Raw genomic sequence first — 25,516 nt, forward strand, 5'->3', positions numbered from 1 at the left:
GGGCAGCTAGGGCTGTCTCTGGGGGACTCGTTAATACCCAGGGTACCTGGGGACAGGGGTGCCTTCCAACTGTCCACGGGTTCATCAGAGCCTCAAGAACCTGTGGGCTCTAGCTCAGCCTGTGGTCTGTGCCTACATCTGCCTCGCTGCCCCTCTCCAGCCAGAGCCCCCTCCCCAAGCCTCAGACCCAAGCAGACTGGCAGTTTCTGGGGCTTTGGGTACAGGAGCTCAGGTGGAGCCTTGGATGGAGGGCTCTTGGGTCTCTGCCTTTGCATCTTGCTTGCTCTGGGACTTGGCTGGGCATTGCCATCTCTGCTGTAAAATGGGCACAAGCATGCCTGTCTTCTCCATCATCCGGTGAGATGGCCCAGTACAGGGCCTAGAGCATAGTGTTTGCTCAGTAAATTTGGTTGAGTGAAATAATGGTTGGGAGAGGGCTTTCTCCCACGACCCTTTCCTCTGTGAGCATTTCCATTCTTAGCTTCACGGAGGAGCAGCACTGTGAGGAGGAGACCCACACGGGGGCATCACTGCAAAGGCCCCACTGGGATCTCTGATCCAGGATGGCGGCCTATACTCCTGCCTGGGAGGGACCCGGGACCAGGGAGTGGGGGGTGGGGGGTTCTCTCTCTGAGGGGGAGGCCAGGCAGGCTGGGCTCCAGGGTGGAACTGTAGCTTTCTCTTGCCCTCATCTCACCTGCCCTCCCTGCCCGGAAGGTTCCACAGAAACTGAACCTCCAGTTGCTCGTGGAGGGCTGAAATGAACCCTTTGCTCTTGACCTGGTATCTGCCCGTTCCCTTTCTAGGGTGCTTGAGAAGACAAGGCCCACCAGGCTGAAGCTACCAGGGGTCCGTGTGTATGTGTGGGGGTGCAACTTCCAGCAAAATGGCACCAATTTCCCCTGCCATAGGGCCACCTCTTTCCCTAGATGGCAGGGTCAGCAGGCATGTGGCTGTAACACTCTTGTTACCCACTTTAAGTCTATAAGTAGAAGAATGGATACAGGTAACAACTGAATGGTCAGCAGCAGCCACATGTGGACAGCTGGAAGCATAAGCAAGGTCCCTTTGGTCAGTGGCAGCCACAAGACTCAGGTCAGGGAGACCCCAGTTGGTGCCCTTGGGGTCGCCTGCCTGGTTTCAGTAATAAATAACATGAGGACCCAAAAACCAAACCAAAACAAAAAAAATATAACCAGTATCTTTTGGGGTAGGTGGTGGGGGACTTTAAATTATCGGCCTTCCCCGGGCCACTAGGTGGTTGCTGGGTGTGGGCTGGGCGGCAGTCACCGGCACGTGTGCAGCTCCACCAGCCGCTGGCACTGCCGGCACTTGACGAAGCAGCACCAGTGGAATTTGCAGCTGCAGCGCTCAGCCAGCTCCACCTGTGCTGTGTGGAAGCCGCGGCCACAGCACAGCAGCTCACAGCCGTCGATGGCCTTGGACGTCTTGTTGCACGTGCGGCCCCTTGTGCCCAGCACACCACTGCGCATGTCCTGCTCACAGAAGTCTGGGCTGGGCTCCAAGTACACCAAGTCCTCATCTGTGTGCGGCTTGAACTGCGCGTTGCGTGGCACCAGTGCCCTGGAGGAGCCCACGCGGCGTGGCTCCACCTCGGTGGCGCCATCAAACTTCTCCTTCAGTGCGTGGCCCACCTGGCGAAAGGGCGGCACAGCTCGCCAGCACGTCTTTACCTCGCAGGAGCCAGACACCCCGTGGCACTTGCACTCCACCCGCATGTGTGTCAGGATGGCCTGCAGGGGACGGGGAGGGGAGAGAGCCATCAGGAGATGTGTCAAGGGAGGCTGGGGAGAGGCCGTTGGGGGGCAGACGGTGAGGGCTTGGCTGGGAGCATGCTGCAGAACTGGAGGAAAAAGTACTGTCACGCTTCCTCTGTATTAAGTACCTACTGTATGCTGTGGTGGGCTGGTAAGTTGTGTTGGGGACAGTTGAAGAAGATATTGTCCCTGCCCCTTGGGCACTTGCAGTTGACGGGGCAGAGACATTTTAAAGGGCAATGGCATATGAAACAGTGAGTGACAAGTGACATGATGGGGAGGAACATGGCTGCACTGAATCTGCACAGAAACCTTGACCAGTAGGTAGGTATGAAGGCAGGTGGTATCAGACTTAAGCCCATGATCTTTGCTGTGACACAGGATTCAAATCCTAGCTGTGCTACCTATTAGGAGGGTGAGTGACAAAGAGGGATGGAGACACCTATGACCATGAGTACACATGGGTAAGGTGTGTTGGGGAGCATGTGTGTTGTGCCGGGGGGGCACTCACTGTTCTGTGACCCCTGCTCCCCTGTCTTTTCCCTACCCTGCCGCCCTGCACCCCACTGGCCAACAGGAGGTGCCCAGTGCTGGTGAGAGCCTGAACAAACGTTTTCCAAGTGGCATGTGGGTTGGGAGAGTGTTCAGGGACCATGCTGAGCCCGCTCTTGCTCCAGTGGTGATGGTGGCGGAAGAAATGACACACTACCTTCCTGCCAGCCTCGTTGTTGTGGAGGTTCATGAGGGCCCGGCTGGATGAGGCCCCTTTGCTTCTCTCCCGCACGTCCACGAACGACTGTGAGAAGGCCACACCATAGGCGATGTTGTCCGAGCACCCTGACCACTGGAAGCCTGGGGCGCAGTGGGCAGAAGGGGCCACGGGTGAGTGACGGCCGTGCCCCTGTTCTCCCACTCATGCCTCCCCACGTCCTGCACTTACCCTGGGGGCTGACCCCATGCACTGTCCGGTCACAGCCACACTTTTCCAGCTCCCCACTGCTGCATGCCCGTGTCACCGCGAAGGCCACACCTGCTGAAGAGATGGCGTACACGAAGGCCGCCTCCCGAGTCCCTGTGGGGGCAGAGGGAGGGCAGGGCTGGGTCCCGGTGCTCCTCCCGCACCCTCCACTTCAGAGGTAGGGGCTTGTGGGACCTTAACAATCAAGGCCCATGGAGAGATCGGGGCAGGCTGACTCCCACGGGCCAGGAATGACACTGTGCTGGCAGTTCTTCTCACACACGGATGCTAAGTACACTTACTATGTGCCAGGCACTGCCCTCCATCTCCACACGTGCTGAGGTCAGTGCTGTCCTCACCCCCGTTTTATAGAGGTCAGCGGTACATGGTGAGCAGACAGTCCAGCCTCACTGCTCTTAGCCTCTGTGGGGCTGCTGTTCTCACAGCTCCCTCCAGAAGGCTAGTGCTGTTCACGCCATTTGAGAGAGAGAAGACAGGCTCAGAGAGGTGGTTTGATGGTAACAAGACTACAGAGCTGTGGAGTAGTGGACTGGATTGCTATCCCAGGCCTGGCGTCCTCTAAAACCAGGGTTCTTTTTGTGCCTATTTCCCAGCCGGTCCCCCTGGGCTCTGAAGGGTCCCCCCACCTTAGTTCCTGCCCCAGGCCTTCTTGCTCAGGCTGAGCTCAGTCCTGATAACATCTTGCTTCCTCATCTCTTGAAGTTGTAATCACAATGGCCCCTACTGTTTACCTGACCACTGCTGATGAGGGCATGTCCTCTACCACCGGGAGCTTTGTCTGTTCCCATTTTACAGATGGCACAGTGCAGGTTTGAGGAGGGGAGGTGATAGAACCAGGACTCAGACACAGGTCTGTCTGCCTCTGTGCTTGTTTCCCTTCCGCCCATGACTTCTCAGTGGTTCTATTTTGGTGCCTGCCCTCGCCCCCTGCCTGAATGGGTGTTTTTATCCTCCTAGGAACTGTGCCTCAGGGGGTGTAGCTTCTGTGGAGCCTCTTACTGGGGGTGTGGGTGGTGGGAGGGAGTATGTATGTGTGTGTGTGCAGTGCAAGTGTGGTGCTTGTGTGCGTGGCTGGCTGGGAGTGTGACCAGACAGGCCCTGCTCCTCTCCTGGGCCCTGTGAGGGCCTCTGTGTGCCCGTGACTGTCCTTCTGTCTCTCGCTGGAGTGTCTGTGTCCGCAGGAGTGGAGGGGGCAGGTTTTGGCCCCATGGTTGGCAATTACCTCTGCGACACCCAGGGCTGTGCTCTCGGCTGCCCTGGGGAGCAGTCGCCGTGGTCAGACAGAAACAATCACCTCCTCTGTACCCGTGTCTGTGGACAGGCAGCAGAAAAAGCTGAGCCGGGGTGGGGGCAGCTCAGGCCCTGGTGGCTCAGGATGCCCTGTTCTTGGTTCGGCCCTTGAGCTGGGGCTACTGCCCACCACCCACTCTCCACTGCCCACCCTCTGCCCTGGCCCGACCATTTTGGACTGGCATCAGGGGCCTTGGCTGGGGCCACGGGGGCCTCGACAGCCTGAGGTGGAATCCTCTCCAAGTTAATCGAGGTTAATAGCAGGATCATGTTGGTTGGTTTTGTGCTGTGGCCGCCCAAAGAGAGACGACTTTAGTTTCTGGTATTTCTGGTATTTCCAGGCCTGAACCAGCACAATTCTTTGCCCCAAAGACCAAGGGGGAAGGGAAAGCAGGAGATAGGGCCACAGGCCCCAGATCTTGGCCCGGCATGGTCCTTTCTCTCTCTGCTTCTCCAGGCTCTCAGGCAGCCCTGGGCCGCCCCCAGCTCTGGCCTCACCTCCCTTGAGTGCTCGTGGCCCTGGAGTGCGTGGGGGCTCTGTGAGGTTGCCCAGGGAGACCTCTGCCTCATTCCCCAAACTGACACCCATCTGCCAGGACTCCAGGTCCCCATTCTCCTGGCCTCGGGGACAAGACGTTACGGTTTTCTCAGCTTGGGAGTGTGGGCCCGAAGGAAGGCTTTCTGAAAGGAAGATAAGAAAAAGAGCTAAAGCTTACAGAGCACTTCCTCTGTCCTGGGTGCTGTCTAAGCACTTCACATAATTTATATACTCTCACAATAATCCTATGAAGTAGAGGCTTTTAACCCTCATTTTACAGATGAGGAAACTGAGGTACTAAGTGGTGAAGCAATGTGTCCTATAAAACCCAGCTGGGCAGTAGTAGAACCGAAATTTGAACTCGGGTATCCTTGCTCCAGAGCTTTGAACCTTGACACTATCTTGCCCCACGGCTAGAGCCCCCAGGGACAGACATACAGCCACTCTTGTCCCATCGCCTGTGTGTGAAGCAGAAAATTCCCTTAGGTCTACCCTAAATCTCACGTGCTGTAGAACAAGCCCGGTTACTTTTGCGGGTTCTTTATGGGGGATGGTGAACAGTTGGCCTCTGTGCTCAGCACAGTGGGCCCCAGAAGGCCTGGAGAATGTGGCCGCGCCACCATGCCCCAAAAGGCGATGGCAGTGGTTCCTCCAGTTTTTTCTAACTGACCCTGGGCCCCAGCCCTTCAACTCCAGTGCTGCGGCCCCTTCCAGCTCCTCCCCTCTGCCAGGGCGCCCAGGCTGGGGCCTTGCTCACTCGTGCACTGGGCACCAGGCAGAGACTGCTGGGAGAGAGGATCGTGTGCGCCTGCAAGTGTAGCTGAAGGGAGTTCCCGGCCACGTGGTAGATAACTGCTCCCTGGTCAGGGGCTTGCCTATTCCAGCTGCAGGAGAAAGACAGTCCTGGCTTTGTCCTCCTGGGACAGCAGAGCCGGCCCAGGGTAAGGCACGACTCTCCAAGGTGCCAGCAGCCACCCTGCAACCTTTGCCTTTTCCATAGAGCCATCCACCCATTCTACTCTCAACTCCTTTCTTCCTGCCTTTTTTCTCCTTCCCAGGGCACCTTCTCAGCCGGTACCACTGGGCTAAATCCTGTGTGTCCTCTGGGTCCTGTCTCAAGGCCGTCTTTGAGAATGTGCTGGGGTTGCTCGGGGCTGGGAATTCAGCATTGTCCTGTGGCCCCAGTAATAGCTCCCCTTCCTGAGGGTGCTGGGACCTCTGCATATGCTAAGGCCCACGACAACCTTAGCAACCAGCTCTCTCCAGCTCTGCTCTGTGGAGGAAAAAGTGAGGCTCAGTGGCTTGTCTGGGGTCCCTCAGCCAGTCTGTGGCCAAGAGGGAACTGGAACAATTCTGAGCACATCACATGCGACGTCTCTCTCAGATGGTAGAGGGAAGTATGTTGTAGCCGGCGGGAGCGTTTGGAGGAGAACCAGAGTTGGGCTGGAAAGGAAGCCATGGGCACCTGGCGGGTGTCCTGGTGGAAGTGCCATCCCCAGCCTAACTCCTGTGCTTCCAAAGCAGATTCGGTGGAGCCCCTAGGGAGGTGGGCAGGACGGGCACGGCTCTCTGAGAAAGACATTATTCCCCGTTCTCTCCCCAGCCCACCTTTCTAGTTTCTTTTGTTTTTATCTGCAAAAGCTCACCTTTTCTTGAAGCCTACTTGTGTCTGAGTTCCAGTTCTATCACCTCCAGGAAGCCTCTTTTGGATTTAAGAGATGATGTAGCTCAGGGTGAAGAGGAAAGGCTTTGGAACTGGACAAAGCCGCATTAAGACTCTTCCTCTCTGAGCCTCATCTTCCCACTTGAAACATGAGGAAAGTCCTCATGAACACAGGCCAGACCCTTGCACTTCTCCCACGTTTCCCTCCCGCCACCATGTGTTTGCTCTCACTGGCCTGCCTGGCCCTTGCAATCAGAGTCGGGTCGCAGACTGTTAAGTATCTTGTGTGTTTGGCTTCTGCAGCCCGATCAGAAGATCCTGGGACCAGGCTGTCCTTTTACGTCTCCTCTAGCCCCCTAGTACCCCGCACAGGGCTGGGCCCAGAGTGGGCCCCTCACAGCCGCTTGGAGATGGGTGGGGTTGGGAAAGAGGGGACGCTCACCAGGCAGGCCTGAGGTGCAGTGCTGGCGCTGCCGCTTCCTAAGTGTGATTTCAGCTGTCTTGTCCATAGAATGGGGCTGATAATAACTACTGACCTCATCAGGTGGTCCTGGAAATCTAATGAGGTTAAAGTAAGGAACGTGCTTAGTCTAGTCCCTGGCACATCTTAGGCGCTCAAGACACAGTAGTTACAGTGAGACTTACTGTTGGGTGATTGATGCGACTTTATTCATTTGCTAATCGATATCGCTGGGGCACGTACACTCTGAAGGGCAGTCAGTTGACCATGTCTTTGCCATTGGGCTAAATGCTTTCTTTGTGCAGAGGCTCTTTCTTGTTGCCATCTCACCAAACATTTATTGATAACCTGCTGTGAGCTAGGTCCTATACTGTGCCCTGGCGACACTGAGGGGAATTTGTCCTCAAGGAACTCTCAGTGGCAGAATGTCTCAGAGGGTGCCCCCCAACTGGCCACCGCTTGATAAATGATCTGATGGCACCAAAAGGCTGGCCTGAGAGGTCCCCCAGAAGGAAGGCATGTTCTCACCCTCATTAGGTTCAATGTGATGCCAATATTGAGGACAAAGATGAGAACACAGGTTTCAGTGAGTGACCACACGGGACTGAAAGGCATTTAATTCTCAAATCTGGCCTGATGTTACCATCAGTAGGGTGTCCTCAATGACAAGCATGTGGGAGTGGAGAGATGGACCTGGATTTTGAATCTTCGCTACTGCCAGTGCCCCACATCCCCTCCCAACCAGGGCTGCCAGAACTGAAAGGGGCCTCAGGGCTCACTGGGTCTCCTTTCTGAGAACAGGAGCTTGATCGAGGTCACAGAGGCAGAGGCAGAGGCAGAGGCAGGCCCTGTGCTGTCGGCAGACAGACGCAGGAGAAGAGAGGTCTGCGTGGCCTTCCCGGTGTTTCCCGTCCTGCTCAGGCCAGCTGCTCTGACACCCCCCTTCCCATCTTGCTCACGGCAGCCTCCAACCTTTGCCAGACTCTGTGGCCTCTCCCTCCTGTTCTCAAACCCTTTTCATTCATTCAGCAAACACCTGCGATGTGCAGGTACTGCTCCGGGCCCTAGGATGAGGCAGTGACTACATGGCACAGAGGCCATCCCACATCTGGTCCTTACTGCCTGCTCAGCCAAGAACTGTCACCTACCAGCCCCCATTCCTAGCTTCCCCAGATGCCAATTTTACCAAATTTCTTGTAGATTTTTGCCTAGAGCATACATTGTCTTCACTGGTCACCATTATCTCACCGTCTGTCTTAATATCAGTAGGACAGAAGCCTCTGGGTGGTGGCCTCTGCTGGGTGGGGGTTGGGGGGGTACGGAGTTGGAGGCTGGAAGGCCTCAGGCAGTAAGAGAGCCTGAGAGGGGGGGTGGGGGTGGGCTCTGTGGGAGCCAGTTAGCCCTGCAGAGGCACCATCTCTCTGAACCCTGACGGGCGTCCCGGGAGGCTGCTTCTGAGATTGTCTCCACTTTATAGGGAGCAGGCTGGTGAGGCTAGGGAATGCAAGGACCTCACCAAGATGTCACAGCTGAGTTGGCAGGTCCCAGACCTGGATGTGTTACCACCCTCTGCTTGCTAGGCCCCCTTCTCAGCTGTGAAACAGGAGCAATACTACACCCTCGCAGAGTCAGGACGATCTGACGCAGACAGCTCACAGGAGCCCCTCTACAAAAGGGGGTTCCTGACTCTGGCGGTGATCTGTTAGGTCTGGCCTCTTCCGTATCTGAGGTCATGACCCCAGCCAGGCAGCTCATGAATGCGGTATTGGCCAAGCCCCTCAATTCCCAGAGCCGGGGGCTGTGACGGGGGCCTGCCCAGACCGGCGGCTGCTGCTGCTGCTGCTACCGCCGCCAAAAACGACAGCAGCTGGTGATGACGGACGGCTCTTCTTGGGTCAGGGTCTCCACTAAGTGCTGCCATGCATTACGTCACTGAATCTTCGTGACAACCCTATGAGGTAAGCGCACCTGCTGGTCTCACTGACAGGTGAAGATGCCGGGGCTTGGAGGAGTGAAGTCACCGCTCGAGGTCAAGCTTGCCACACGCTCCCTCCAGCTGCCTCGTCAACCCCTGCACCTTCTGAGAGTAGCACATTGGCCTCGGGATGGACGAGTCCCTTCTCCTCTTATTCAGTGGAGACAAATTAAGACTTTTCCAAAAGGAATTTTACTCAGGAAGAAAATGAAAAAATACAAAAGTTGAGGAGGTGGATGGAGGGGAAGGCTTCTTCAAATACGACTGCCCTGTGTGGTGGGTCTTGGGGGGCGGGCATCTTGACTCAGCTCCGAGGGGACTGGACGTTTGACCAAGTCACTTGAATCTGGAGCAGGTTCCAGCCAAGCCTGGTAGGATTCTCAGTGTCTTCCCAAACTTGCTGAGCCTGGGCCGGGCCCCTCCTTAGTTTCTGCCGCAAGCACAGGCAAGGAATGGGGTCCCTCTCTGGCTTCAGGCCAGCACTGACCCGTGCCTGCCTTTCTTGGCCCCTCTAGTCCTTGCCCTGACTTGCTTCCTGTCGTTGGAAGACATCCATTGACTGTCACCTGCCTGCCAGGCTCTGCCAAGTGCCGGAAAGCAGGTAAATGAGACATCACCCTTTCCTTGGAAGAGCTCAAGGTTTAGGGGTGGGGGAGACTGGCACCCTAGTTCACTCTAAAAGGTGTAATGAAAGCCATGTGAACACAAGTGGTTTAGAAAAAAGTGTGCTTGTGTGTTTTGAGAGAGAGAAAATGATAGGGAAAATGGGTTAAAATGTGAATAGGTGGTGAATCTAGCTGAAGAGTATATATGGCAATTTCACGTACTATTTTTGCAGCTTTCCCATAAGTTTGAAATTATTTCAAAAGAAAACATTACCAAAAAACAAACAAAAAAACAACAACAAATCCAGGACAAGCCCTGGCATGGACAAAGAGCTTCAGAGCCCAGAGGCAAAAAGCAACCACCTGCTTAGGGACCTGCTGAGTTGGCAGAGGAAGAGTGTTGGGTATTTGGGGTAGAGGACACAGCCCGTGCAGAGGCTGGCAGGGGCTTGAAGGAGCCTGGCACCTGAAACCTGCTGACCTTCCTGCTAGTCCGCCCCAAAGGCTAAACATCTACTGTGTAAGAGGGGCTTCCCATGGTCAGAATCTGTTATTTGGACCTAGTATCCGGGCTTCACCAAACAGGCAGCCCTGGCCCTCAGCAGTGACACCATCGTCCTGGGAAATCCTCCGCTACCAGACCGCTCGCTGGGTCTCAGCTTCCGCTCCGGAGCAGCAACCTTCAGTAATGCCAAGCACGATCGTGCCTCTTTGGCCTCTGCCAGCTCCCAGGAGAATGGCTTCCAAATTTCTATCACAGTTGGTTTCCAACAACATCCAAATGGTTTGCCACAAGCCCAGCAGCCCTAGCTGTCCAGGACCACAGGTGCCAAGACAAAGGTTGGCCCAGGCGACGCTTCCTGCTGCCTGAGCAAGTCCTAGGGCCCCATCAACTGTTGGTGGCTCGGGAGTGTCAGTTTCACGCTCAGGAAGTAGAAAAAGAGGCAGCTGGTTTAGAGTACTTCCTCGAGGGCAGAGGCTTGACCCGGTGACCTCTCAAGGAGCCTTCCAGTTGGTTGCGTGGAACATTCTCTATGCCCTGGCCCACCTTCCTTGGGCTTAATGCCTTCTCCTATTTCTGGTCCCAGCTGAGGGCTCACCTTCTTGGGAGTGTATGGGGCCTGTGTGAGCCCCAGCTTTGGCCAGAGGAGGGGTGCGCCCCTGTGCGCCCAGGACTCCCGTGCCCCCTCCCTCACAGCGTTTTCTCATGTGGGTAAGGGTGACTCCCTGGAGCGGGATTGCCCGGGCTTCAGTCCTGGCTCCGCAGCTTTCTAATTCTGTGACCTTAGGCAAGTTACTTAACCCTCTGTGTGCCTCAGTTTCTTCTTCTGTAACATGGAGGCCTCTCCCAAAGGGCCAGGTGAGCTAAAACACTTTGAACGGTGTCTCGTGTCTAGTGAGTGCCATCGGTGTACAAGCCTCTACCCCTACCAAGCTGCGTTGTTGCCTTGACTGAGAACCCAAGAGGACAGAGGCTGGCGCTGTTTGTCCCTGGGCTTTGAGGGTCTCCGTTAGGGTCATTGAAGGCACAGGTGAATGAGAACGGGCCCATGGACGAGAGGCTGTGTGCTGAGGTAAAACAGGGCTGGGCGTCTGGAGCCCAGGTCTGAATTCTGATTCTGCTGGTCACCCTCCGAGGAGCCCCTGTCTGAGCCTCAGTTTCTTCCTCTGTAACACTGGACGGTAGCTCCCGGACTGAAGACACTGCACGCTGTGGAGTGCTGCCCAGAGCCACGAACACCTGCCTCCTCTGATGGCTCTCGCACCCAACTCCTCCCACCCAGATTACACCCCTCTCACCGCACCTCCATCTGCACCCTATGCCTTCGCTGGAGCGGGCTATTATTTTCGCCTGATAAATGACTGAATGGTCCGGCCTCTAAGGAGCCTATCATTCCCCAGCCAAGGAAATGGCAGTCTCTTCTGGGGTGCCCTGGCAGAGGGTCCACACCCCGGCACCGCTGGCCCCCCAGCACCCCCACGAGCCCCTCCCTCACCTTGCGTCACCACCTTGCCGAAGACAGGCAGGGAGTCGAGCGTGGAGCAGTTCCAGCGCCGGTTCCGGAACTGGTACTGGCACTCCTCGATGGCGAGCTGGGCGCCGCGGCGCACCGAGTCCATCACCTCCAGGTTCCGCTTGCACATCTGCACCTGCCTCTGGATCAGGCCCTTGAGCTTCTCGCATGTCTCCTCCTCTGAGATGCTCCCCACCGAGGACAGCTTGGCCAGGTACCTGGGGAGAGGATGGTGGGGGTGGAACGCATTGCAGAGCCTTGTCCCTCCCCTGTCCGCTACCAGGTGAGGCCACGCCCGTTAGGTCTGTGGGAACTGACTTGTCCCAGCGCGGGCCCTGGCTGTCAGCTTGTCTGGATCCAGTGACAGGCCCTCTTGCCCAGCTCTTGAGGCTGGGCCAGGGAAGTGCTGTTTTGCACGAGAACACCTCTTGAGTTCGCCAAAGCAGGCAGAGCCCCCATGGGTCCTTCCCTGCCCTGCGTGGCCCCTGCACCAGCGTCTGTGCCCTGATGTTATCCCAGCCCCTGGGCTTCCACGCCGTCTTGTTGAGATGCCTTCTAGCTGAGACTCACTGTCTGCTCTGGTGTCTCTCTTTCCTGCTCCCAGGCAGCAACCCCAGTGACCTGAGCCCACCTTCTGGCTGCAACCCCAGTGACCTGAGCCCACCTTCTGGCTGCAACCCCAGTGACCTGAGCCCACCTTCTGGCTGCCAAGCCAAGATCCTCACTGCCAGCCACATGCTGGGGCCATCAGATGGAGACCAGCGTCAGAGCTGCAGCACTTGGGGGTGGGACAATGAGGGCAGTGAAGGGCTGGGGGACTGGGGATGGTCAGCACACAGGCAGTGGCAGGAAAGGGAGTCTTCAAACACCAAGGATGCCATGATCCCTCCTCAGCCCCTTGGGTTCTTACAGCCTGAAGATGTGATAATGCTGGCTCCGCCTCCTACGGCTGTGGTGAGGATCACAGTCTAGATGAGATAATTTATGTCAAGAAGCTCTGGGATCAGGCACATGCGGGGAGGAGGGGCTTTAATATATCCATTTCAGTGGAGGACAGGAGAGAGCACTACTACTTGAACATCTACTATGTGCTGTGCACGGTGACAGGCACTCCATCCTGGGGCATCCTTATCCCAAACTTATGAGGTGATTATTGTTATGCCCATTATATGGATTCTAGGATGAAGGCTAAGAGGGTGATGTGCCCAAGGTGACAGAGATAGCAAGTGTCAGAGCCCGCCTCAAACGCCTTCAAACCCCCAGGGCCTCCCTCTTGCATGCCCCGCCCCCCACAGTGGGTGGAGGGGCCCAGGAAGGTGCTGCCTTGCCTAATGCCAGGCACTTTGTGATCTGGGCCAGGAGGCAAGAGGGCCAGGAGCAAGACACAGAATTGCTCACTAGGATGGGGAAAGGCCTGTGAGGAAGGAGCGATCCCTCTCTCAAGGGAAGGGGGAGTGCATTAGCTGAGCACCTACTAAGAGCCAGTTATGTTTCCGAGAGGTAAAGTAACAGGCACAAGGCACCCAATTTGCAAGGGTGGACCTGGATTGGAGCCCACCCATGTCTGAATGTCCCCATGGCTTGTGCTGTAACTGCTGCCCCTCAGCCTGTCATCTCTCACCCCCAGTGTCCCTGGCACATAGTAGGTATACAAGTGGCAGCTAATGGTGGGAGGAGAGCGGGTGATGACTCTGGAAAGCAAAAGGGATCTTGTATGTGAAAGATGGTCTAATGCGAGTTCTGAGGCAATGGGCCAGGAACCCAACAGTTTGCTGAATGAAGGAATGAATGAATGGTGACCAGATAGAAAAGTACACAGAAAACTCTATTAAAATATGGGAAATTCTGGTGTGTGGGGGGGGCGGGGGGTGTGGGATAGGTGGAGGAGGGCAAAGGGGGAAAAATTGAGACAACTGTAATAGAATAAACATGATTTTAAAAAATAACGAAAAAATGGGAAAGTTTCATGATGGTGATAATAAAAATAGCAAACTTTTATGGAACTTAGGGAGGCTAAGCACTTACATTATCACATTTAACCTCTCAGAGATACCGTGAACTCTCATTTTATAGAGGAGGAAACTGAGGTACAGACAGGTTAAGCAATTTGCCTTCTCTGCAAAATCACACTGATAATAAGAAGTGGAGCCAGGACTCGAACCTGGTTTTGTCTGACTTCAAAGCCGTTGGTAGAGACATTGTTCTCTCATGTAGCTCAATGACTAGAACTGATACCAGTGGGCAGAAGCTGTTGGGAGCCGGGCTCGTTCAACGTATAGAGGACAGTCAAGGTGCAGGGGGCAGGCTGCCTGCTGTGGCCGGGCTCTCCATCCCTGGAGGTGTGCAAACGGCAGCTGGATTCTATTTGCCAAGCATGTGGGTCGGACCAGCGTGATGGTTCTCAAACCTGGCTGGGCACTGACACATTTGTGGGCTTGTTGAAAGCCCAGGTGCCTGGGCCCCACTCCAGGTGGGCATCTAGGCTTTTAGCACATTCCCAGGAGCAGCTGTGACACCAGGCTGACACTGGCCTGGAGGGTCCTTTAGGGGAAGCTCTTGGGTAACCACTGGGGGTGTTCCCTTTTCAGCCTGAGGGAGACCTGATTCTGGGACCCATTTTCTTCCTCGCGGCAGCACCCTGGCTGTGTGGCCTGTCTGAGCCTGGCTTCCTTTACCTAGAAGGGGAGAGAGAAAGGTTCCTGTCCCAGAGGGCTGCTATGAAGAATTAATATGATTTAATTTCTGCATCTGGCTCTGAGCTGGGCACATGGTGGGTGCACTGTGGCTGTGAGGATCTCTCCCTTCCCTGGCAGCACAGGCAGGTGAGTGAGAGGTGGGTGTTCTCGGGCTGAGGTTCTCTGTCTTCTCTTGCCTTCCGGGGCATCCCCCCGCCAACCCCGTCTTCTCTACCAGGTCCTGCCTAGTGGATGCACAGAGACATAGTGTTCTGGCAGAAGCCTGAGCCTTCCAGAAGGACCCAGGGCAGGAAGGTGGTTGGGGGGCAGGGAGAGGGTGCATCTGCAAAGCAAGGAGAACCCTTGGCGCCTCAGTGCTGCCTGGATGCTCCCAGGCCACTGCCAGCTCAGGGAAGGGGTCCCCTGTGGAGCGGATCCACCTGGTGCTCTTGGCCTGCAGGGGGCGCCAAGAGCCCAGCTACTGGCTATGGGCCAGGTCCCTGTTTGGGAGGCCACGGGTGAGGGGACAAGAAATTGGGCCTCAAGTTGGATCCTTTCCTGCTCGGACCCAGGGGTGGCCTCTTGGAGAAGGGTGGGGGCACCTACGTCCTCTGTGACATGGGAGCACTGAGTTGGCCTGTCCCATCTCAACCTATGCTCCCTCTGCATCTAGCCAAGGGGCCAGCTTGGACTGTGCTAGGTCCTGGCTTTTGGGGAAGGGAGGCGTTCAGGGGCAGGGGCTCTATGGGCAGGGGCTCTATGGGCAGGGGGAACAGGTGAGGGAGGCCTGCCTGGACCACCAACCCACTGTGTGACCTTGGGCAAGTCCCCGCCCCTCTCATAGCCCATCTCCTCATGAGTACAATAAACCAGTGGGTCTGTGTGGCCATTGCCTCTGACAGAGTCAGCAGCTCTGCTTCTCAGACTGGATGGGGGTCCTGAGCCTCAAAGGCCTCCTGGACCCATGCCAGGCTGATAGATGGAGCTCCTGCCATTGAACAAGGGATAAGATGGAGCGGAGGGGCCCCCTGCCCCCCTCCGTGAGGCTCAGAGCTCAACGAGGGGAGACGGGCTGAAATAACAGTAGTAGGGATTTAGGGGTGAGCTGCTCGGCTGCCATGGCTCTGAGTCACTGGGACGGCTTCCAGGAAGAAGCTGAGAAACCTCTTCCGCTGAGGAGCGTCCCTGCCCCCACGCTGGCACCGATGCCCACCACCCCCAGCCCCTGCCTTTATCTGGCCCAGCAGCTGTCCCCTTCCATGCCACAGGAGGCACGGCCCCACCCCCACCCTGGTCTCCCAGAGCCCACGGTCTTGCCTGGACAGGGTTGGGTGCCAGAGCAGGAAATGGAGCTGGAAATGGGGTGGAGGGAGTGAGGACTCCAGGCATCACAGGCAACCCCTGTGTTGCTTGCTTGTCTAGCATCCTTAGGGTGTCTGACCTCATCCTACAGGTGAGCAAACTGAGGCCTGGAAAAGTAGAGTGACTTGCCCAAAGTCACTCAGCTAGTGAGTGGCAAAGCTTGGCATGCAAACCCAGCTCTGACTGGGGACTCTCTTTTCCCTGTACCCTGGCTGTGGATCTGTGCTGTGGATCTGTGCTGTCATGTCATGTCAGCCTGGGGTCTCCTCTGCCTAGGACAGGGTGCAGTACATAGAAAGTGTTTAATAAAAACCTGCTGTGTGCACAGAGGGCTGTGTCCTGACCAGGTCCCCTCCGCTCACCTCCTGGCAGAGTATCCAGCGTAGGTAAGGATCGTGTGGGTGGGGGTGAGGGACAGCGTTTCTTTCAGTCTGCCGTGGGCTTGGAGACCCTTAGGGGCTAGGACCACCTGGTCCTGGGGACCTCAGGAACCCCTTCTCTGCTCCCTAAGGTGGCTCAACCTTTCCCCCAGAGACATGCGTGCCACCTGCTGACCCTGGGCCGGGCTCAAGTGTTGACTGCACAAGCCATCCCTGGGGGAGACAGGGCCTGGGCATGATCAATCTCGGCTGCCACGGGGCTGGGATGGCCCTCAGAGGGCCTCGACCATCCCCGCTTCTCCTCCCGTCCTAGTTGCATTGCCCCAGTTTAGGCTTCTTCCTGCAACTGCTGAGTACAGGCTTAGCAATTTGCCACCTGCTGCTCCGGCTACCCAGGACTCTAGCCACAGCCGTGCCATCGGTCAGGTTACCCCACCCGCCCGGGCCGCCCCGGCTGCCGCTGCCAGCCAGCTCGTGCCCCATCTTCGCAGGCAGGGGCTGCAGGTCCTTCAGGCTCCTCCCAGGAGGCCCTCCCCGCGCCCGGCCCGTGCCTGCAGCCTGCGAGGCTGGAGGGCCCTGGCCCTGCCAGGGAGATCAGATCCTCTCGGCCACCTGCTGTTTTCATTAGAAACTAAAATTAGCTGGGCTTGTCCCAAGCTTTTCCAGGTTTGCTTGCTTTTTAAAAAAAATATACAAATTCCTAGAGGAAAATCGGCACCTCTGGGATTCCTCCCCAGCTCTTCCTCTGTGCGTCCAGAGGAGAGGAGACGGGAAATAGCTAGAGCGTTTGGGAGGCCAAGCAGATCAGTGTCGTGGGTCCTGGCCCTGCGGGTGTCCAGGTGGGGGCTGGGACGTCGGCCCAGGCCTCTCTGCCCCCTCCCTCTGGCCTCCCTGCCTGCTTGGGCCACATTTAGAGCCTCCTCAGGAGCGGTCCTGCCTGTGACACCAGGGAGGAGGAAGGCCAAGTGACAGGGAGGAGGAGCCCGAAGGAAACGGAGTGCCTGCTGAACAGTGAGCCACTTTGGGAGACGCGGGGCTGGGTGACAGAAAGAGTGACCCAGAGCCCATCCAGAACTGTGTTCTCATGGGAGGTGGCGAGTACCTGGTTCCCCAACATCCCTACCACATGCCCCAATTATTCAGATCCTTGAATGTTTCTGTACCCTTGGTCTTAGTATCCTGCTGTCCCCTCCCCAGGGTGCCCCTGTCCCTGAGACTCTTATCGCTGAGCATGGTAGGCAGCGTGGCACGTTGTGCGAGGGAGACGACAGGCTGGGGCAGAATCCTATCTCTGTGCTACCTGAGGCACGTGAGTGAGCATCGCCGAGGCTCAGTGTCTTCATCTACAGAATGGGGAGAATAATGGTTTTTATTTCAGGAGTCTTAAGTGAATTAAACGTTCACATAGTACGAACTCTCCCGCTGTTGGCAACATTATTATATCACCATCACTATTAGGATGTTTATGGTCATCGTAGTCATCACCACCGCCATCCCAAAGCCTTGTCATAGCCCCTTAAGCTGACATAGCCCCCTGTCATAACTCCTCCTGGACCTCAGGCCCGTTCCGCTCCTTTGCCTGCTTTGCCTGACTCTGTCAGCTCTCTTAGACCTGGGTCCCCAACACTTTTTTTTTCAGCTGAGTACACTTAGGGGAGGACACACTCCCTTCTGGAATAGTGGGTCACTTCAGCCTCGACCCCAAGAGCAGGCTTCTGACAGAATCTCCAGAGAGAGTGTGTAGAGTTAGAGAACGTGTGTTCCTCCTGCTTCTCGCCCATGTGATGGGTGCTTCAGGGACCAGGAGTATGAGAGACGGGATGGGCGGTGGGGGGTGGTGTTGTTAGGAGATCAGGAGCTGAGGACCCTGGGGTGAGGAGGGCAGGGACAGCGGCTACCCAGGACCAGCTCGGGTGTGCCCAAACCATTTGCGGGACTAGGTGACTAGAAGAGAGGCACCTGACATCTCCTGTCACTTGTGCTCTTCAAACAATAGCCACACACTTTACGACATCCTTATCGCATCCATTCAAGGTTGGCCAGGTGGGTATTACTGTCTCCATTTTATAGATGAGGAAACTGAGGCTCAGAGACACATGTTCAAGGCCGTGCAGCCAGTCAGGGGTGGTCAGTATTTGACAACAGGTCATTCTGGCTCCTAAGCCTGGGCTGGCAGGTCAGGCTTCAAAGATGGCCCAGGGTACCGAAGACACAATGGTTTGGCACCAGCGGACAATGACTGGGGGAAGGGGGCTTCCTTCTTCCACTGACGAGTCTGTCCAGGGCCCCATGTCTTTCCTGCACTACGGGGAAGGTGTCTGGCTGCTTTCAGGGGTGAGAGGTACTGGGAAGCGAGATGTCTCAGGGGTTACGGGGCTGCCTGGATGGTGTCTGGGTCTGCGGTCTCCGCAGCTTTTGGGGCCACAGAGGGAGTTGCTGCCACTGGGCGGAACCCCTTGACGAGGCAGCCAGTGAGGAGGGGCTGGCCTTGGGGACACTCACAGTGGCTGAGGGGCAGGGGGTGCTGCCCGGTTTCAGCATGACTCCAGGGTTCTCCACGCCCGGGCCCAGTTTCCTGTGCTCCAAGGGCGCCCCCTCAGTTGGGCAGAGCGGGGTGGAAGGTGGCCTCCTCCGGAGCCCAGGTCCCTGCTTCCGCACCATAGGGCACGAGTCCCCCTCTTCCTGTCTCCTGGGATCCCTGGCTCCTTTTACTCCCATCCTCAGAGGATTCCGCACCCCCATTTCCTGTCTCTTGGTGTCCCCAGTTTCCGTTACTGCATCACCCTGGTGTCCCAGCTCCCCACATTTCATTCCTGAGGGTTCCGTGTCCCCCACTTCCTGTCTGGGAAACCCCCCCACATCCCCCATCTCACAGTGTTTGTTCCCAGGGGGATTGGTGGCTGACTCAGGGCTAGAAAGTGGCCACTCAGACCTGAGCCTAGATGACCCCAGAGCTGTGCCAGAGGGTAAGAATTTCCCTTCTCTCCCTGGGGCAAGTGTCTTTAGGGTGAGCAAGTGGGTGTCAAATTGAGGGCACTTTCTTATCTTGCCTTGTCCCCTAATTGGCCAGCAGAAAGCTTCTCCCTCACAAAGGCCTACCCACCCCTTGTCCCGAGCGCCTTTCTTGCCCTTGTAGCCATGGAATGATTGAACTGCCCTTCCTGGTTCCACTGAGGCAGCCCTGAGAGTCGGGGGGAGCGAGGAGGGAGGGGTGAAACCCCAGCTGAGCTGTCCGGCGCTGGCTTCCTGGAGTGAGGCTTGTGCCCTGGTGCCTCCAGGTTTCTAGTGAGTTCTTTGGCCATGGCAGATCCCTTCTAAAGGCAGATCCTGGGAGACCCTGTGGCCAAACCATACTGCCCCCCACCCCGCAACAGGGCAGATGGGAAAACCTTGGTTCCTTCCCTGCTCCAGTCGCTCACCACCCCCAGCAGAGAACAACCAATTAGGGGGAAGGGGCTGCCGGTCTGCTTTTATCTGCTGCCAGGAAAGTCCTGGGAAGACAGGAGACCTGGGATGGAGTTCCAGCTCTACCGCCTACATACTGTGTGACCCCAGGTGCCCGGCACAGAGCCTGATGGAGCCGGCCTTGACAAATAAGTGTTTTCCAGGACTGAATAGGGCATCGCATGCACCCTGCGACTACCCTGCCCCGCCCTGCCCCGCCCTGCTGCACTGCTTGGAGGCTCAGTGTCCTGAGAGGGGGTTGAGCTGATAATCTCTGAGAGCCCCTCTCACGCTGACGGCTGTGATTCAGTCCTCTCTGCTCGGGGGGGGGGGGGGGGGGGGCCAGCACAGCTGGGCATCCTTGACTCAAGAGGAAACCCCTGAGGTCTCCAGCTCGTGGGGAAGAGTTCCTGCGACCCGATCCTGTATGATAGGACTTGTGTGTGAGCTGAGTGAGAAATAGGGTCTGATAGGACTTGTGTGTGAGCAGAGTGAGAAATAGGGTCTGAAAGGACCATTCAGAGTCACAGCAGAAAAGAGGCCCCTCTAGTCTCATTGGCAATTTCCTGCTGCTTCCAATGGGCCTCTCCAAAGTTCCCTCCTGAGCTGTGAGCTGTCAGGAGGTTCTCTCTCTCCCCGGGCGCATCGCTCCCTCTTCCCACCCCACTCCCGCCCCTTCTCTTCTCAGACCCGGTCCCCTCCACTGCGGGGGTTCTGACTTGGCCAGGGATCTCTTCAAGTTTGGTTTCAAGTTTGCCAGGACGTGGGGGAGGTGGAGGGGGGTCAGATGGGGAAGAGGAGCTGCTGGGGTCACGGCAGGGAGCGAGCCTTCTCCTGGGTTTGGCTGAATCACAGAAGAAGCAGTTCAGGACTCAGAGATAAAACCTGGCACCTCCTGTGGAAATCTGGACAGCAACCACAGGGTCGCAGCTTGGCCTTCCAGCTGAGTTTGCTGAGCGAACCAGCGGAGGCGCCTGCGGGCGTGTTCGGGGTGGGGGTGACTGGAGGGGCAATGGTGTGCAGCTGTCACTCCCATTAGTGGTTCCCTGGCCAAGTCTGTGCCAGGCTGGCTCAGGCCAAGCCCTTCTCCCCAGAGGGAGGAACAAGAAGAGGAGGCTTGGTGCAAATGCTCAGCTTTCCAAACGCACCCACAGGGCCCGAGTTGGGCGAGTTTCAACAGGTTTGGGGAGCACTGCCTTGTCAGATGCTTGCTGAGTTGCTCAATTGCTAATCCAGGGCTGAGGGAAGAAAGTCAAGCCATAGCAGACAGCTGGGTCGTGACTGCCGCCTGAGCAAACCCCTCGGGCAGAGCCTGGTCCCGGGGCCCTGCAATGGAGGGGGTGGGGCGGGGGACAGCGCTGAACCTGGCTCTGAGGGGTGTGCCCTAGCTGGGGCGCTGAGACCAGAGCAGCAGATCTGCTAGGTGACAGCCACACTTCCTGACACCCGCTTTGGCACATCTTAGCATCACCTGAGACTCAGGGAAGTGGAGCGGAACCTCCCTCCTACTCGAGGTCTCTGAAGACAGGGCACCATTTGGCCACAACTTAAAACCCTCAGGAGGGAACAGGCCCTTCCTTCCTTTACCCGTCGAGTATTGACCGAGCAACGACTGCACGTCAGACGTGTGTCAGACGTTTCGAGGGTGCCAAGAGGTGTTTAGCCACAGCCTCGGCCCCTGGATGTTTATGTCTTGCAGAGGAAGAAGCCACACTGCTGGACGACAGCTACGTATAACACAGAACAGTTCTGTAGGCAGGAGGTTAAAAACCAGAAGACCTGGAGATGGGAGAGGAAGTCAATTTCACGTCCTGCTTCCGATTTTCAGAATGTGCTTGGGGAAGTCACTGCACCACCGGTCCTCTGAAAGGGGACTGAAGAGAATGCTGTCTCCTTCCTTGGAATGAGGGAAGGGAAGAGGTTATGTGGTTCTAATAGGGTAACGGGTGTGAAACCACTGATTCTCAAATGGGGGTGACTTTGCCCCACTGGGGACATTTGGCAATGTCTGGAGACATGTTTGGTTATCATTTGAGGGGGTTCCTACTGGCATCTAGTGGGTAGAGGCCAGGGATGCTGCTAAACATCCTACTGTGCACAGGGCAGGGTCCAAATATCAATGGGGAGATTTGAGAAATCCTGGGGCAAACCGTAAAGGGGTGTGGGTGTGTTAGTGGTTGCACCCAATGCCCAGAGCCATCAGAGGAGCTCCAGGAGGATGGGCGTTGACTGTTTAGAAGGGAGAGAGGTATCCTTTTTAGCTGGGGACTTGGGGGGCATTTCCTGGGGGAGACAGGCCACACCTTTGCCTGTGGGGCTGGCGCAGACATCTGGGCTGGCTCTACATATGTCCGGCCCAGTGAGTTGTGCCCAGAGTGCCAGGCCTCGCTCTGCCCATGGCCAAGGGAGTTACGTAGCCCACTGGGCGAGCAGGTGCACGGGAGCTGGGCTGGGAGGGGCACACCTGCGGGAAGTCCGATCCAGCAAGGAGCCTGATGCCTCCCCAGGTGGCACCAACGGGCGCTCCCGGCAGCCCCTCCACAGGCCAGCGGGATTGCCTAGGGGCCAGGCTGGGCCTCCCTCGCTCCGGGAGGCTCTCGTAGGGGCCCTGGCTGAAGAACAGGGCGGCCGCAGCCTGGAGTCCTACACGTGTGGCCTGTGTAAGACGGCAGGACCGGGACAGAACAGTTTGGGGTAAATAGGGCTTGACAGCAGCAGCCCGAAAGCCTGTTCTCTCCATCGTCCCTGTAATCGGAGCCCCGCTCCCCCGTCTCGCAGGCGGCAGCCCTCGGCGCCCAGCAGCGGCCGTGGCTGCCGGTTCCTTCGGTGTGCCCGGCACTGTGCTCGGACGCTCCACGTGTGGCCTCTCTTTTGCCTCACAACCCCTCAAACGTGGGGCCGTTTTACAGGTGAGGCCCCTGAAGGTCCCAGAGGTGGAGTAACCTGTCCAAGGTCACTGAGCTGGTCGGTGGCAGAACTGGGATGGCACTGCGGGCTCTCCGTCGTCCCAGAGACCCAGTTCCTGGCCACTCTGCTGGACTGCGTTTGGGTGCAGCGCGGGCTGCCTGGCCTGGCCTGGCCTAGCCCGCCTCCGCGAGCAGCCCAGCTCAGCGAGCCACTGCCTTCCCCCAGGAGACCCAACACAACGATATCTTAGCTCGTCTATCTCTTCTCAGGACTCTCATATGGTTCGGAGCAATCTGCTGAGGACTGCCACTGCGAGGATGGAGGAGGCCCGCCCGAGGTCACCCAACATGTGGGGCAGAGCTGGGACTGGAACCCAGCCTCCAGGCTCCCAGCACAGCCCCAGCACCTGGGGGAACAGTCAGAGACATATCCGAGCCCAAGTCTGTGGCGGACTCCAGGCCTTCCACTAAGGGACGGTTTTCATCCACCCATCCATCCCTCCCTCAGCGGTGGGAGCTACCACAAGCTGTCAACTCACTCCGCGTGCCAGACACAAGTCTAATCAACAGCTTCCAGCTTCTCTGGGCTTGCCCAGGCCTCGGGCTGCAGAGCCCTCCCAGCTCCAGGCTTCGTCCTGTCCAACAGCTGCACGCAGCGGGACACCTGGCCTCCCTGCCAGGCCACCCGCCCTTCCAAGACAACAGACAGCACCGGCTCCTGCACCAGGCCAGCCAGCCGCCCCTGGACCGAAGCCCAGCTCCAGGTACTAGAAGGGGAGTGGACAGCCAGGCCTTGCCCCTCGGAGACTGCTGCCAGCCATCCTCTTGGGGCCAGACCTCCAGCGTGGCTCACACTTGAAAAGACACAGTGCCAGCCACCGTGCCTGCCTGCCTGAAGCTTTTCCTTCTAGAGGCAGGTTTTAGATCAGATCCTTCTGCCATTTACTAGCTAGGTGACTCTGGGCAATTACCTTCATGATCCCCAATTTTCTCATCTGTGAAATCGGAGTCAGATGTTGTCAGGGTTTAGAGAGTACAGTGGGAGCTATCATAATTATTATTCCTATTGTCATGATTCTAACCTCCAGGCCACGTCCCCCACTTCGTGGCTGCTTCAGCTCACACTTAACTCTTTCCTCTGCCAGCAACAGCATGTTCACCACCCTACCCTTCTGCGGTGTTGCTTTTATCTTGTCTTTTCCCCTTGACCCTAAGCTCCTGGAAGTCCAGGCTGTGACACAGAATTCCTCCAGAGCTGACTCTGTCCCTGGCCTGGAGAAGGTGACAGATTCAAGGCACGTGACCTACTCTTGGATGTGCCCAGAGATCTCTGTTCCATCACAGCGTCTGTGGTTGGGTAGGGTCCTGGGGAGTCCCTGTCCCTTCTGCTGTGGGTCGAGCAGAGACCCTTGGCTCAAAGCCCGAAGCCCAGGGTGAAACGGGAGTGAGCGGGGTCATCCAGAGACCGCTCCGTGGCAACCTGAACTATCTCCATTGCAGAGAACAGGTTTGCCAACCTTGCCTCTACCTCTAGGCCGCCCTCCTCACCCCACCTCCCCCAATGGCGCCAGAATGAGAACTGAGCTGTTGGAATATACCCCATGGTTTGAGTGACCCGAAGCTGGGGCTGGGATTTGGGGCTTGGATGTGACACCGCCTGGGCCGCATTGGCTCAGCTTCGGGGTGGCTCTGGAGAAGGGGGCAGTCAAAGCACCTGGGTTCAGTTCTTGGCTCTGAATTTGGGCAATTTGCTTCCCCTCCGGGGGCCTAAGGTTCTTCATCTGTAAATGGAGTCCAAACACTAGGTGCTCTTGAAGGACTTTCCACTGTAGATGCCATTCCTTCCCTGAAGGCCTGGGTCAGACCCTAGAGCTGCCGCTTCTCTGTCGACCCTTCCGGGGCCCTCTGCTGGGCGGTCAAACCCAGCCCTCGCTCTCCCTAATGCTCACATTCCCTGTGGAGACCCAGCTTGGAACCAATGCTTTCAAGAGTCAGTTGCAGGGACCCCAGACTCCTTCAAGTCCAAGTCAGCTCCCCTCCTCAGGTCTGCGATTCGAACCCCGCTCAGGGGGCTGGTGTGCAGGGCGGGCCATGGGGGGAGGTGGGGATACCCTGGTTTCTGTATACTGTGCCACTGCCCCTGAAGTGTTAATCAAATTAAGTCTCCAAGAAAAACAAAAGCTCTGCAGCCACTTCAGGCGGCTCCGGAGTCCTCGCTCCCAACAGCTGGGAGAATTCCACATCACCTCGGTCCCCCAAGCCCTGGGTGGCTCGGACCCCAACCAACACTCTCCTTCCCGCCTGCAGGGCCCCGACTGGCCGCAATGACCTCATAGCAACAGCCATTGGACACTCGGGGCAATTTCATGGGAGATATTTGTTCTTTGGTCTTGATGCAGAGGGAATTTTTTCCTCTCCCGCTGTCTCCATGGAAACCCCGGCTACACTGTTGGCTAACCCCCTTCCCACCTCATGCTTTTCAGATCAATATTGGAGCCTGGCTCCCCACTGGCTGCCCACAGAGGATGGGGGCAGCACTCTGGGCCAGGGTTAAGCCTGGAGCCTGGGGAACAGTCACTGAGGGGGGATGGAGAAGGAGACCAGGGTCTTCTTGCTTCCCTGTGGACTCACTTGCCCAAGCTCATCCCTTTAGAATCCTCCCACACCTCCCAGCTTCAGAGGGAGTCCCCTGAGTCAGGCCCTCCTCAAAGAGAAACAGACAGACAGGTCACCAGCAGTCCCCACCCCTCCTTCCTTAGGCGAGACACCCGAGATGTGGGGGGCTGTTGTCCTCTTTAAGGGCTGGACGGAGTTTCTTCTCGCCCCAGGGAGAACCAAGGCCGGCCAGCGCCAACCAAGGGCTCTGGGAGGCCCTGCGTCCTGGTCCCTTCTCTCCTTCCCTCCCTAGCTCCCGCCCCCCAAGTAGAAACAGGTCCCTGCACGCCTCCAGCCCAGCCCGCAGCGCGGCGCAGCTCGGCGTGGGGAGCTCGCTCCTGGACGTCTCAGGATTAACCTGCTGCTACGACCCGGAGTCGTTCCCCGTAATGGGCTTCCTCGGTGACCTGTCAGCCCAGCCTGGGCTGCACCCTGCGCCCGACACCCAACTCGGGCGGCCAGTCCGCGCTCGCACCCCCTTGCGCTCTCGGGCGCCCCAAGCCGCCTTTGGGTGCGGACGCCGCCGCCACCCCTGCTGCCTCTGGGCTGTGAGCCGGACCAGGCAGGAAGGGTGTCCAAAGGGAGGCCCGGGCAGTGGAGAGCGCGAGCGAGCCTCGCGTCCCGCGGCCGAGACACCTGCCGAGCGCCCCCCGTGCCCGCTGCCCCGCCCCGCCCGGCCCCTGCCCGGCTCAGCCAGGTCCCAGCCCGACTTACAGCCAGTTGCTCGCGGCGGCCGAGAAGACGGCGAAGACGAGGAGGCGCAGGGAACGCAGGCAGGAGCGGGGACTCAT

The 25,516-nt window shown here is 57.5% G+C and overlaps 1 protein-coding gene across 1 annotated transcript; it reads right to left on the reverse strand.

Annotated features, from left to right (window-relative positions):
• Window positions 1–1,156: 1,156 nt before the first annotated feature.
• WNT4 (Wnt family member 4) lies at window positions 1,157–25,516 on the reverse strand. The gene is made up of 5 exons (XM_054571452.1): window positions 25,440–25,516; window positions 11,286–11,521; window positions 2,719–2,850; window positions 2,488–2,630; window positions 1,157–1,754 (listed from the first exon to the last, which is right to left on the reverse strand). Exons 1-5 carry the CDS (start codon window positions 25,514–25,516, stop codon window positions 1,287–1,289), a joined length of 1,056 nt encoding a protein of 351 aa, XP_054427427.1. The 3' UTR covers window positions 1,157–1,286.

Source organism: Pteronotus mesoamericanus, unplaced genomic scaffold (assembly GCF_021234165.1).
Source record: "Pteronotus mesoamericanus isolate MK-2021 breed Mesoamerican mustached bat unplaced genomic scaffold, CSHL_Meso_final contig_221, whole genome shotgun sequence".
Taxonomy (NCBI): domain Eukaryota; kingdom Metazoa; phylum Chordata; class Mammalia; order Chiroptera; family Mormoopidae; genus Pteronotus; species Pteronotus mesoamericanus.